This window comes from Eschrichtius robustus, chromosome 8 (genome assembly GCF_028021215.1).
Source record: "Eschrichtius robustus isolate mEscRob2 chromosome 8, mEscRob2.pri, whole genome shotgun sequence".
In the NCBI taxonomy this organism is placed as follows: domain Eukaryota; kingdom Metazoa; phylum Chordata; class Mammalia; order Artiodactyla; family Eschrichtiidae; genus Eschrichtius; species Eschrichtius robustus.
In genome coordinates this window covers 111,464,802-111,478,597 of record NC_090831.1, presented here as the reverse complement: position 1 = coordinate 111,478,597, position 13,796 = coordinate 111,464,802, and the positions used below count along the sequence as shown (strand labels likewise).

Sequence of the window (13,796 nt, the reverse complement as noted above, 5' to 3'; positions counted from 1 at the left end):
TTATTTTCTATCTGAGAAGCCCTAATCAAAATCTTGCTTGTGTCATTCATCCCCGTGAGCGATTTCTAGGCAATACTATGTAGGTAGCGATGTGGAATAGTTGGAATTAATTATCCTGAAAGAACTTGATGACCTCTATCTCCAGATGGCATCTTTTCAAGACGGAACTAGGAAAATTGGGCAAGAAAGCTTGTGAAATCACCAGTAGTATATTATTTAGAAGCTGTGAAGTAGCTCTCACCAGTAACTTTGCATGTGTGTATTACTGTGTTCTGCATTCATTGTGAAGCTCTTCAGACTTTCCACACTGTGTTCATTTAGCCCTGGTGTGGCTGCGATAGCCCCCTACCTCACCAGGAACGCAAAATTGGTTCTTGTCAGGGAAGATAACTCAAGACTCAGTGCTGTCACCTTCTCCAGATGTGCGAAGGTGAAAAGGATGGGGATCTGTGCTCAAAGACTTCCGACATTTCCTGAAGAATATGGAACCACTTATTCACTTTTGCCCTGCATTCTTTAGCCATGTACTTCAAATATTATTTTTCTCTTTTTGAATGTATTAGGTTGAATCATATGAAATTGCTGATGTTCAACCCCTTTTGACCTACCAAAAAACGGCATTTTAAATGGTTTAAGCTGATTTGTGTGAAAGGCATCTTAAAAATTATTTAATTAATATTAATTTATTTATAACTTGTTATTTGTGTTCATCCCTTTATCTTTCTAAATGATTAGAGTTCCTGGATTTCTTTTAGTTTTTGCTTTTTATTATTATTTAAAGACCTATACATTCTCAAAAAACAGGGGCCCTAATTTTAAATACAAATCTATGCAAGTCAAATGATGCCCTCATTAATTTGGAGGCCACTGGTTCAAAAGGTGGGATAATTTTAACAGTTGCTAGGGTGAAAGTAACTCTTGACTTAGCACATCTTTTCTTTAGAAACAGTGAAAATTAATAGTATAAACAAGTGTATAGAGGAAATATTTGAGAGAGTTTAACAATTTTTAAGTTCTTTAGAGCTACATGAAAATTATACACAAAGAACTGATACAATAATAAAAATTATCCATTCACTTTAAAAAACCTATTGCTGCCTATCAGGTAACTCTTTTTGAAGCCTCGTTTATAGTTGCTGTACGTACTAGAAAAATATTAAAATAGTGTTTCTTGGAACACATTCTATAGTTCAAACTTTTTCCATGTTATTCTGGCTTTGTGAAGTATTTTCAAATGTACTTGGTGCTTGACTTCACATTATAATAGTGATACGATCTTTTAATCCAGAGGAAATAAGCACAATACTTTTTTAACCAAAAATATGTATTTCCTTCTCTACTTGATTTTCTTGAAATCGTGGATCCTGTGTGATGAGCTGCTGTCTCTGCCTCTCAGGTACTACGCCGTAATGGTGACCATGTTCTTCACCGTCAGCGTGGTGAACAACTACGCCCTGAATCTCAACATCGCCATGCCCCTGCACATGATATTTAGATCTGTAAGTCTGCCGGCTCATGTGAACCTGTTCCTCTGGAAAATGCAGCAAAGTGGGTCCATTAAACACATGACAAAAGTAGAAAGGGCCTATAAGGAGTAAAGTCTAGGGTGTAAGAATAGGTCCATGGATGAATAAGCAGAGGCTGGCTTTCATCTGAGAAGCAGGGCAAAAAGAGAAATATGAAAGTGGATGGTTTACTTTTATTTATCAGAGGTCTTACAGGTGATTAATAAAAGGAAAGTTAAAATTTCCCTGGATAACAGATTTTACCTTTAATTTTCTTCATCTGGTTGGTTTTATATTCGTTCTTGCTATGAATGTTATTTAACTTATTTCTCATCACTTTCTGTTTCTTCCATGAAATTACGTTTACTTCTAGTACATGATATAGATACTTCTCTTTTCTGATTATTTTTGAAAATAGAAACTTCAGATAATTACATAAAAGGAAATTCTTGACGAAGGTAGGGTTTCTCCCAAAGCAGCAGAGGTTTTCATCTTTGCCTCATGCATGGTGGGAGAGCCAGTTTGCATATAAATAAGAACAGAGTGTTCCCTGAAGAACAGGAAAGGAACTCAAGAGGGAATATAGTTAGGATTGCAGAAGAATGCAAAATGGGTAAAAATTGGAATTATAACTTTTCTGTGTGGCCTGAGATTTTTGTGAGATGGAATGTGTGGTCCCTAAAGCAACTTTCCAGAGCTGATTATAATGACTAAGATGACCTTCAGAGCATTGATCACAGAATAGACTTTCAATAGACACTTGCTGGTTGATTGACAACTTTCCAGACAAGAGACAGACCCCTGCACAACTTCATTCAGTCAAACTGTGGGTGAGGAGAAGCTTATTAAAGGCTCTTATAAATTAGATGGGAAATTGGACAAAAATAAGTCTATAACATACTTCATTCCTGCTAGCCCAGCTTCAGCTTTGACCCCTTATTGAGAATTGATCATTTTTATTCTCATTGTCAACTTTAACATGTTGTATTATTTTACGTGTAGATTGTTATGGTTTGTAATTTTTGCCATCCTAACAACATAGTGAACCTCACTGATCATTCATCCGAACCTCCTCCTTTCCAGCTATTTCCCCCACCTTGCCCCTGTTCATACTTATCTTGAATTGTGTTATCTTCTTTCCCTAGTGCACTAAAACTCTGTTGTCTCTTTTCACAGGGCTCTCTAATTGCCAACATGATTCTAGGGATTATCATTTTGAAGAAAAGGTAAACAATACTCTTCTATATTTTGTGTATAGGAAGGATAAGCTGAGCCCCAGCCATAAGCTCATCTGGATTCCTTTTCTCATAGTGATGATAAGTTTGCACTTGGCCATCTGCCTTGTTTCTTAGTTCTGTCTGTGACAGTGGTGCCCATTCCTGAGGCAGTGGACCAGGTAAGAGGCCCCACCTGTGGCTTTGGAGCAGCATATTCTCTGTGTAGAATTAATAAACTCTTGTCATTGTTGAATCTCTAGTACCATACTAATCTACGAAGCCAATTGATCTAGAACTTCAGTGTCCCACGTGGTCACCACCAGCTACATGTGACTATTTACATTTAAATTTAAATATTAAAAAGTAAATAAAATTAAATATATAGTTTCTCCATCTCACTAGTCACATTTTAAGTGCTCAGTAGCCACATGTGGCTAGTGGTGACCGTCTTGGAGAGCCCAGATGTGGAACATTGCCAGCTTCACTGAAGGTCTGTGGGACAGTGCTGTCCTAGGAAGTGTACAACACAATGAGCTAAGAAATAATCGTACGTATTATAAAGAAAATTCCTAACAAAGGCCCAAGTGGCCAAACAAGATGCAATGAAAAGTTTCAGGACCGTTCTTTGTAACTGTCACCAGTGGCTCTATCTGGGTACGGTTGGGAAATATCAGAAGTATCTGGGATGCTGTTTCCAAGCATTTGTCTCTCACCTTCATTCGGAGCCTCACTCCCAGGGAGGAGAGGTGTGTGGGGCAGAGACAGCCCATGCAGTCTGGAACACTTCTCAGGGGGAAGTTCATCCTCACTGTTCAGACCAAAATCGTGCAGGTTGGTGCCTGCTTTTCAGTGTATTCAGTACCCAGCCCGAAGTATTAAAACTCTACCAGCTTGGAAAGTAGCTGTCAGTTCAGTGTGGGAAGCTAGAGTTTTTAAGTAATAAGGGCTGTGTCATGAAAAGGCTCCTTATCATGAGCTCTTTATCTCCTGAGGCTTATGTATTCCCCAGATAAGCACCATTGTAGTTGATTTCTTTTCTAGGTTCTCTCTATTCATGCATACGGAGGTAATGGTCAGGTTCATTATCTTTGAAGTGACCCCTGTGCTTCTTGGTAGTGTAAAGTTCACATTGGGACAGACCCGTGGTCTTTCCAACTTTTGATTTTGGCGCATAGCAGGGATACATATATATATGTATAATATATAATTCCTTATTATAAAAGGAATGTATTCTCCTGACATACCCCAAATGTCAGGGGCCTTAAACATTGCAGTTTTCCTTAAGAGCTTGTTTTTAGTCTGTCATCTTGAATCTCTCTAAGTCTTTTTTGACTCTCTCCAGTCTATATCACCCAGAGAACAGGAATTCCCTAAGCTAACTGTCTAATATCATGGATTAGTAATTATCTCCTTTTGTTTATCTTGAGTAGCACCCTTCAAGTTTATAGTGTGTTCCCCTTTCCAGGATTTGAAGACCAAATCTATATTCACCTTAACCATGACCTTCATTATTGTTTAGACCTCTCTGTCTGATCTTTGCAGGCTGAAGAGTTCCCTTATGTTTCTCTCTGCCTGCAGCAGTGCCTGTGTCCTCGCCCGCCCCTCTTCTCTAGCGTGGTGCTCTTGGTCCCTTGCTCTGCCCCTCAGCCAGTTCCGTTGGCCTTTTTCTGAGGCGCTGTGACCAGAACTATACAAAGTATTTGAGTAGAAAACTTCAGATGTAAGGTTTTAACTTCTTTTCATTCCTGTCTGAGGCCTTTTGCTTTATCACCAAGAGCCTGAGAGGGATGTTAATTGATACTATTTTAGTTAATGTGAAATGCCGCTGTTATTACTGGTAATAGTCCTATTAGTTTAATATTACTTGCTTTATCCAACTATGCCAACATTTAAAAACAATATTTAAGAGACGTAAAAACAGTCCCCTCCCCTGAAAAGGGACAGTTGAATTCTTTTCTGCGTGTGGAGTCCTGCTGCTGGTCCCTGACATTCCTTCCGTCCTTCCTCTGCCTGCTGTGTCTCTTCACACTCAGGTCTGGGCCCCAGAAGCCAGGAGAAGCAACAGGCATCCCTTAAGATCTATCAGGCTTTCATCTGGACTCGAGAGCAGGATGGGCTGTCATGTCTGGTCTGTCTTTGTTTTCTGATGAAACAATCTATTGGTGCCCAAACTATGGGAAACAAACTGTCTTAAACACCACCAGAAAGGGCGTTGTTTAGAAACTCGTCAGCATCCTGATTCTTTCACGCACAGACTTACGTGGACTCTGCTGGGAAGTGATCCCCTTGATTGTGTTTAGGTGATGTGTGCTCTCATGAACCATCTGACTGTCAACATCATGTGGAAATTTGTATCTGTGCTTTCCTGAGGTGCTCTTTTTCTTATTTTTGCAGATACAGTGTATTCAAATATACCTCCATTGCCCTGGTGTCTGTGGGGATATTTATTTGCACTTTCATGTCAGCAAAGCAGGTGGTAAGAATCTGTTCACAAATGATTTCTATTCACTACTTGCCTTGGGGGCCCAGGTACTTATTAATGATATAATAAATGTAAATGCTCATGTAATACAAGGATTTAAATCTCTGAAAGAGAAGAGTAGAGGGAAATGGGTAACATAAATATTTCCCTTGTATTGAGGCCCCTTGAATGTAGTTCTGGTCTCTGTACCTCGTATTTTTTCTTATTTCCTAGACTTCCCAGTCCAGCTCGAGTGAGAATGATGGATTCCAGGCATTCGCATGGTGGTTGCTAGGCAAGTACAGTAATTACAATAAAGCTAATTGCCTCTGCAGATCTGTTTTCAGAGGTTTCTCCTAAGGGATATGTTTCTTGGCAAGAAGCTTCGGCTAAACAAATTATGCCATAGAAGAGAGAGGCATCTGGGATTATTTATCTCTGAACCTTAGTGTTCAAGAAACGAAAAAAAAAAAAGTGTGTATTCATGGTAGCGTGTTCTACAGCATGGATGCTTTCTTGGTTGCCACTGGTGTAGAAAGAAAGTTCTGTGTCTAGTTGTCCATCACACTCTCTGGGAGCAATAGAGTATCATCCATTTCTTTATGATCTGTCTGCTGAGCGGAAGCTTCTACAAAAGGAGGGCACATTACAGCAGTTGACTCTTTAAATTTCCAAGAGACCCATTTCGAAATCTTAGATTTATTTTCCTCATAAGCTGTTCCACGTGGCAATGTTCCCAAACCTGACGGATCACCACAATCTCCTGGGGAGTTTTTAAAAATACAAATATCTCTTTGTTGAATTAATTAAACAACTCCTATAGAGCTTTGCCCTTGCTGTGTATGATAGAGAGGGGAAAGTTAGTGATGGCAATAAGATATTGAGACTGACCAAATGGAAGGAAAGTAGCAATGAAAGAACTGCATTCTCCTCACCTCTTGACTTTGAAACTTTATCTCTTTAGGTTGTTGTTCTTAACATAGAAAGCTCTTTATCAACTATTAGAAAGATACTTTATCCAATAAGAACTTGCAAAAGACATGAACACACAATTCATGGGGACAAAATTAATGTTCAGTAAACTTATGTTCAGCCTTGCTAGTCTAGTAATCAAGGAAATGCAAATTGAAACCAAAATGCAGTACCTTTTAATTTTGGTCTCTTATATTGGCAAGATAATAAATGATTATTCTCATTGCTGCTGAGGATGCAGTTAGGGCAACCATTTTCATATAAACTGTTTATGGTAAATTGGCACAGCCTTTCTGGGAAAAAAGGTATGTGTATGTATTGAGTTTTTAAAATGTCTACAACCTTTGACTCAGTAATCCCCCTTATGAGAGTTTATCCTAAGGAAATAATCAACATTTTGTTTAAAGATTTGTGTTCTAGGGTGTACGTTGATTTTAATGATGAAATAATTGGAAGTAATCTAACCATTCTCCTATTATAAGACATTTAAGTATGGTACATCCACATGATAGAATAATATGCAGCCATACTTTTGAAAAAATTTTAATGAATGACTTGAAGGAAAATCCAGGAAAAAGGTCATGAAGAAAGCAAGATATAAAATTATATATTCATTATGATCCTGTCTCAGCATAAAATATCTACCTAAGTATATATACAGAGAGAGATAGTATTGTGGTTGATTTTTATTTCTTTTAAAATTTTGTACGTGTTCCACATTTAGTGTGTAATGTTTGTAGAACTTAACATTCATTAAGAAAAGATCTGGAAGTTAGCAAATGCAGGCATCTTGTAACCCGATGTTTGCTTTTTAGGTATTGGGGCACTGACTTTCGCTCTTCTGATGTCAGCAAGGATGGGTATTTTCCAAGAGACTCTGTACAAACAATTTGGGAAACACTCCAAGGAGGCTTTGTTTTATAACGTAAGCAGTTTCTTGAACCCAGGGAAGATGAAAATTACTGAGTTGTTATTGTTATTGTAATATGTTATTTCAAATGTGATATGTCATCCTTCTGATGTAGTCGAAGGATCAATTTATTATCCAATAAACTGTTTTGGGGCCCACGGACTTTGGCACTTTTAATAGGCTGCCACAGTTCTCTACACGAGGTGATCATCATCAGTCAGTGTGAACAGAACATGTCTGCCAACCAAGAACAACCCCAAGGGACAAGGAACCCAATGTTCCTATAGATGAAATCAAGTTAAAACCAATATGGAAACCTAGAAAGGGAATAGAAGTTTCAGAAACCCCATGCCAAGGAGAATATGTACGGCCAGGCATTTGGGAGAGTTGGGGAAGATGGGATTTGAGGAGTAAGTCCCTCAGATGGGCTTTATTCCTTTGACGGAGAGTTTAATTAGTTAATTATATATGCTTTCGCTTCTTGTTTGAAACTGCTGATCTAGAGCCACCTCCTCTAACTTTCCTCTTTCTCCTCCGTCTTTTCTGTTGAAATAATGCCCGGCTCCTCAAGGTCATGGTGATATCATTGCCTCCAGATTCAGTAATCTCAGGGATTCCTTCCCTGCCAACCGTTTGTACTGAAGTTGCAGACAAGCAATTTGAGATATTTAATTAGAACTAGAGTATGCAGCTGAGAATTTAAAAAATAAAGGAACATTCTGTTTGGTTTCCGTGTTTCTTTTAGCATGGTACCTGCTGTATAGTTAACTGCTTGGTAAATGTTTACTGTGATTCCTTATTATTGTGGTGGTAGTAGTGGTGGGTTGTTGTCAAGCACCTTATCTTTGCTTACCTATTGTTTCCCCTTCCTCTTCGATCTCTTTTTATTCTTGTCTTCATTTCTTTATCCCTAACTTCATATTATACTCCAATCTCTTTTCCCACTAGTTTCCTGAACTCCCTAAAATCTGCCTGCACATTCCATATAATTTTTAAATCTGTTATATTTGTTGAACCGTTCTCAAAAATAGTAAAATGTAGCAGATCCTTTGGGCAGAATGACTGTGTGTTTCAATTTTCCATTCCCTTTTGTTGAGGAAAGGATGCTGGCTCTATTTTTTTGTTTTGTGTGTAATGACCATCAGACTTCGTAGGGCAAGAACTGTCAGTTGGGGGTTGATATCATGCCCTACAATGTAAGTGGTCAGTAGCACTGGATACTTTTAACTTAACAAATAAGTCTGACTTGCTTTTCTTGATATTGCTTGTTAAACAACTTGTAAAACTTTCAATCATTGTAAAGATACTCTAATTCTTCTATAATGTTTTTGCATTTAAATTTACATGAAATGTTTCTTCCCCTAGCATGCCCTTCCACTTCCTGGTTTCATCTTCTTGGCTTCTGACATTTATGACCATGCAGTTCTATTCAATACTTCTGGTGAGTTTGGGGTTATCCAGTAGAATTACCTAACAGTGTTCAGAGGCAACGTCTTCATTTTACTCTCGACTTGACCACTGCTTTTTTCATGATCTTATCCAAATCATCTGTCCCCCCGGGAAACAGTCCCCGTTCCACCTTCCTGGAACATAGTGCCATTAATCAGTGGTTGCAGCAGCAAAAGCTTTTATAGGCACTTCTCAATTATTTGCAAATGAAGTAAGACAGTATCTTCAAATTTTCTGTTTTGCTGTGGAATTTGTGTTTGCATTTGAAGGTGGAATGTATGATGTTCTGAGAATGCAAACAAATAGTAATAATACTGCAGTGACTGGAGCCGTGAGAAGCTGGGCAGCAGTCCAGCTTCTTTACTCCTGTTCATCCCTCTTTGCTGGGAAAGGCAGTCGCTCACAGATCCAGGCCGAGCTGCCTCTGAGCAAGGAGGAACAAAAATGATGACAGGGCTTTTTCCTAGTTACAGGGTAGGTAGGCAGCAGGAGTAAACAAAATTAGTTCAAATGTCTACAGTGTAAGTTAGCTATTACTTTTTAAAGTATTTAATAAATAAGGTAATAATTGCCAGTTAACTTGAAAGAAATTACTGATATAATCCGATTAGCTACTGAAAGACATAGCTTGTTATACAGACAGATGAATACACAAGGAACAAATACACATTTTAAAAACTACGTCTTTTATGTTGCTCAGACCTAAAATGGTAAGTGTATTTTGTAGAATGACAGTAGGTGCTGAGTAAACATTTGTTTGCTATCTGGTCACAAGTTGTGAAGTTGTGACTGTTCTCTGAGTTTGCAGAATTGCCTGTCCCGTGTGCCTGCAAAAAAGTGTGTGATGGCGGCAGTGTGTAAGAAAGTTTTTAAGGCTCTGAATTACTCAATCATTTCTGACTTTTTTTTATTGAGGTATAATTGACATATAGCTGATTTTTGACACTGGTTTTTAAGGTCTCTTAGAGTCCCCACATAGCAAAGGGCTGGATATAAATACATTATCAAATTCCTTAGGATTGATATTGATTTAGTTACTAGAATGCTCCTTCTAAAAGTCACAGGGATGGGTATTTTTATAAAAAATTTTTTAAGGTCTGCCTTCAAAAAATTGAATCTTTAGAATCATTCCTAAGTTAAGTATACATTTTCTTCTCTTGCTTAAATGTCTCAGATGAACGTGTTATCCTTGAATATTCTAAGGGAACTGTACATCTGTCTAAATACTTTATGTCATATTGATTGTCTTTCCTCAGCAAATTGATACAGTGACTCTCTGAAGTTATTAAACAGTAATAACATTTGTTAACTTTCTTTTCATTTCAATACTTGCTAAGTGTTTCAAAGACAATAGAATACCAAATTATGGGGATTTCCCACTAATCCAGACATACAATTTTAATAAGTTATTTATATATATGAATTTTTATTTTTTGCAAAAGAAAATTAATGTTCATTTACTAACCGGATCTCAACATCACTTTGTTACACTTTCTTCAGTTATGCTGTATAATTCAAGCCCCACAAACAATTTAGCAATATAAAAAGAACTGACCCTTCGAGGATTACTATGTCCTTATTCTCTGATCTTGGATATTTTATTTCCTCCCACATATTTACTGTGCAAGTCTCATGATATAAAACTAACATAAGAATGTATTTAAAGGAAGGAAAGTTACAGTTCCTCACCCTACACGTGAGCTAATTTCATTTTACCAGTTTCCTTCCTGACTCTATTCGCATACATTCTTACATAGTCGTAATCCTTGTGTAGATATAATTTTATACTTGCTTTTTCACTTTCATTCTGAGTTTTTTATATGATGATATATAATCTTTACGATTTTTTTTTTTTTTTGTCAAGTATATAACGCCTCATCTAGTTTGCTTCCCTTTGCTTACATAGTCCTTGCTCTATCATTGGACATTTAGATTGATTCAGAGTTTTTCCTTATTATAAATATGACTGCAAAATATATAAAACCTTTTTCTTTTGAATTAACTAGGATTGATTCCTAAGAATAAGAAGCGATACTTTTATGGCTCCTTAATGCATATTGTGAAATTGATTTTTAAAACAACACCAGGGCTTCCACGGTGGCGCAGTGGTTAAGAATCCACCTGCCAATGCAGGGGACACGGGTTCGAGCCCTGGTCCGAGAAGATCCCACATGCTGTGGAACAACTAAGCCCATGCGCCACAACTACTGAGCCTGTGCTCTAGAGCCTGCAAGCCACGACTACTGAAGCCTGTGCTCTGCAACAAGAGAAGCCACCGCAATGAGAAGCCCGCACACCGCAACTAAGAGTAGCCCCCGCCTGCCGCAACTAGAGAGAAAAGCCCGCGCACAGCAACGAAGACCCAACGCAGCCAAAAATAGATAAATTAATTAAATAAATTTATAACAAAAAAACACCAACTTATACTGTCACCCACTGAATGGCTGCTAGTTCCACTACCACCTTGCCAGATTAGGATGTTATTTATAAATGTTTAATTGCTAACTTAATAGATATAGAATGGTACAGCCTTGTATAATTTAGAATTCTTTGATTAAGGATTGAACATATTTCCAAATGGCATTTAGTTATGGGTTATCTTACATCTTGTGTTAACTGTCAGTTAAGACCATATCATTTTGAACCTCTCTGTGTTTCACAGTCTTTCTCTGTGAAGTGGGGTCCTATTCAGGTGAACGGTAAAGAGTTTACTTTAAAAGTAAAATAAATTATAATTTGTTTTAAGAAACCAGTGTAATGACTCTTGAGGCTGGTGTAGCCTCGAATCAAGGCAAGTAAGTGGTGTATGATCCAAAGGTATTTGCAAGAGAAATAACGCCTCTATTTCTATTATGTTCATCTGTGTTACTTTGTTCAAAAAGATGAAAACATAAGCTGTCAGAAGTGATATAACTCTCTCTCCTCTTAACCTTTGCAGAATTATATCAGGTTCCAGTGGTTGGTGTGATAGTGCCCATCATGTGGTTCTACCTCCTCATGAATGTCATCACCCAGTATCCTTTGCACCCCTCTGCCATATGGCCTTTGCTGTGGTATTTTGGCATAGGAATGTTTATTCTTTTCTTCTAATGGTGCAGTGCCATGAGTTTCGTTTTTGCCTTGATCTCTTCTGCAGTAAGCAGGAGACAGACAGGCCCATCCAGTGAGCTCCTTTGTTGCGAGAAGAGGGGGGGAAGAGATGCTGGTGGTGTGGAGGGTCAGTAAGTCCCAGGGCACCAGGAAGGAAAAGCTCTGGGTGGAGGTGTAGAAATCAATGGGTAATGAAGGATTAGTATATGACAGAAATGCGCTGTGATTTCTACATGGAGTTTTCCAGTGTCCTAGGATGTTTCACAAGCTGCCACAAAATCCTGCAAGAAATTTCAAATTAACTAAAACCTAATTTTTAAAATGGCTCTTTGGAACCACCGTTAGGTCCATTATAAAAATCACTTGAGTCTTTGAAACAGTGAAACAGATTGAGATTGACCTCATTGCTCTGAAGTCATCTCATTCGTTTGCCCTACAGAGTTCTTTTTGGGAAGAGGTGTGATCACCTTTACCGAGAGTGTTACCTTCTGTCATTACTGGGGAGGCGACTTCTCTGTAAACTCTGGCAAGACTCCAGGATAAGAATAATAGGAGGCTTTCAGGCAGTTTCAAGTTAGGATCCACAAATGCAATGGCAGGCCAGGAATTCTGCAGGCTGTTCTAGCAAGGAAGTGCCTCAGGGCAGCTGTAGCCAACCCCCATGTTTTTTGGTTCCTAGAACATGAATGCTGAAGCCAAGAACCTTGCCAGAAGGTTCTCCCACTGATCTCTGGGTTGTCTACAGAAAACCACCTTAACTCTGCCCCTCCAGGTACGTGTGCATCTGGGGCGTCTTCATCCTGACCACAGAATGCGCCTCCCTCACCGTCACCCTCGTCGTGACTCTACGCAAGTTTGTGAGCCTCATCTTTTCCATCTTGTACTTCCAGAACCCTTTCACTCTGTGGCATTGGCTGGGCACCTTGTTTGTCTTCACTGGGACCCTAATGTACACAGAGGTGTGGAACAACCTGGGAACCACCAAAGGCCAGCCTCAGAAGGAGGCCAAGAAGAACTGAGGCCTTCCTGGAGCAGAGAGACCAGAGGCTAGTGAGCCAGGGCCTGGCCACCATTTCACCTTGGTTAATGCTGAATCACCCCCCATGTGCCAGAGAATCCTCAGAGGGACGGACTTCTCAGATTTCTCATGACGATACAGACCAACATTTGTGGACCCTGAATAGAAGCCCCCAACCCTGAAATAGGAAAAAAGAACAGTTCTCCACTATTGAACAGCCTTTCCATTTGTTGTTTCTACCAAAATTTCAGCATTGTAGTTGCTTATTGAAATCTGAGTCCCCAGAGCTACTAGTTTTACATCCACGGTCTTGGACAAGATTTTCCCTGTCCTGATGATTCTCTGCTGTAACAGCCTTTATCCTCCTGTGGCCTTTCCCCTTGTTCCATCACCCTGCCACCCACAGCAGCACTTTTCAGGCAGACGCTCCAGGCACCACCCCCCCACCAGGAACAACCGAGTGGCCGGGTGAACCGAGGCACCAGTGATGCTGGGGTTGGGCTTTCTCCTGTGTGTCGGGAAAGAAGCAGGTGTCCCTGTGCACCCTGGTGACCCTGGGGCAGGACTGGTGGGAATCCTTTCCCACATTTTTCCTTTTTTTGTTTCTATGCAAAAGTAATATGCTTTCACACCTTTTGCTTTCTGTACTTAGAACAAACCTGCAGCATCTCTGTATGGCACAGTGTTAATAAGAAAGAAAGGTTGTGTTTGAATTGGGAAAGAGAGACTTTTTCTCTGTGTCTTCTCTCAGTTTTCTGATTCATTAGCCTCGAGCTGAGATGGTGACGCCAGGATGGCCCAGGAGAAGCTGGCCCCCGGGGCAGGGGCACCCAGAGAGCACAGACAGGCACTGAGGGTGGGCTCCACGTGGGGGAGGTTAAGCCTTTGAAATGCTTCTCAACCAGAGACGTTCAGCTCTGCCTGGCAACTCTGATAGTTATGACCAGCCAGGCTAATGAGTGAACCAACATATTCAGTGGGTGTGGATGTGGTGTATCAGGCCAAATCACAACTAAAATGGAAATTTTTTTTTTGGGGGGGGGGGATGTCATCTTAATGTTCTTGATGGGTATGGGAGTGTGTGTGTTTTATCATATGTATTAATAGAAACATGCCCCCCTTCTGCTAATCATCTCAAAGGTCTGGTTTTCCTCCCATGGGATAACTTTGAGAA

At 39.5% G+C, this 13,796-nt stretch overlaps 1 protein-coding gene across 1 annotated transcript in view; it reads left to right on the top strand.

The window, feature by feature from the left end:
* SLC35B4 (solute carrier family 35 member B4) overlaps window positions 1–13,343 on the top strand; it is a 34,983-nt gene extending 21,640 nt beyond the window's left edge. Inside the window, exons 3-10 of the mRNA XM_068549478.1 lie at window positions 1,397–1,499; window positions 2,682–2,731; window positions 5,117–5,198; window positions 5,418–5,478; window positions 6,971–7,080; window positions 8,431–8,506; window positions 11,453–11,528; window positions 12,377–13,343. Of these exons, the coding sequence (XP_068405579.1) occupies window positions 1,397–1,499; window positions 2,682–2,731; window positions 5,117–5,198; window positions 5,418–5,478; window positions 6,971–7,080; window positions 8,431–8,506; window positions 11,453–11,528; window positions 12,377–12,623 (805 nt within the window). The 3' untranslated portion in view covers window positions 12,624–13,343. The remainder of the gene's footprint in view (window positions 1–1,396; window positions 1,500–2,681; window positions 2,732–5,116; window positions 5,199–5,417; window positions 5,479–6,970; window positions 7,081–8,430; window positions 8,507–11,452; window positions 11,529–12,376) is intronic.
* Window positions 13,344–13,796: the final 453 nt, after the last annotated feature.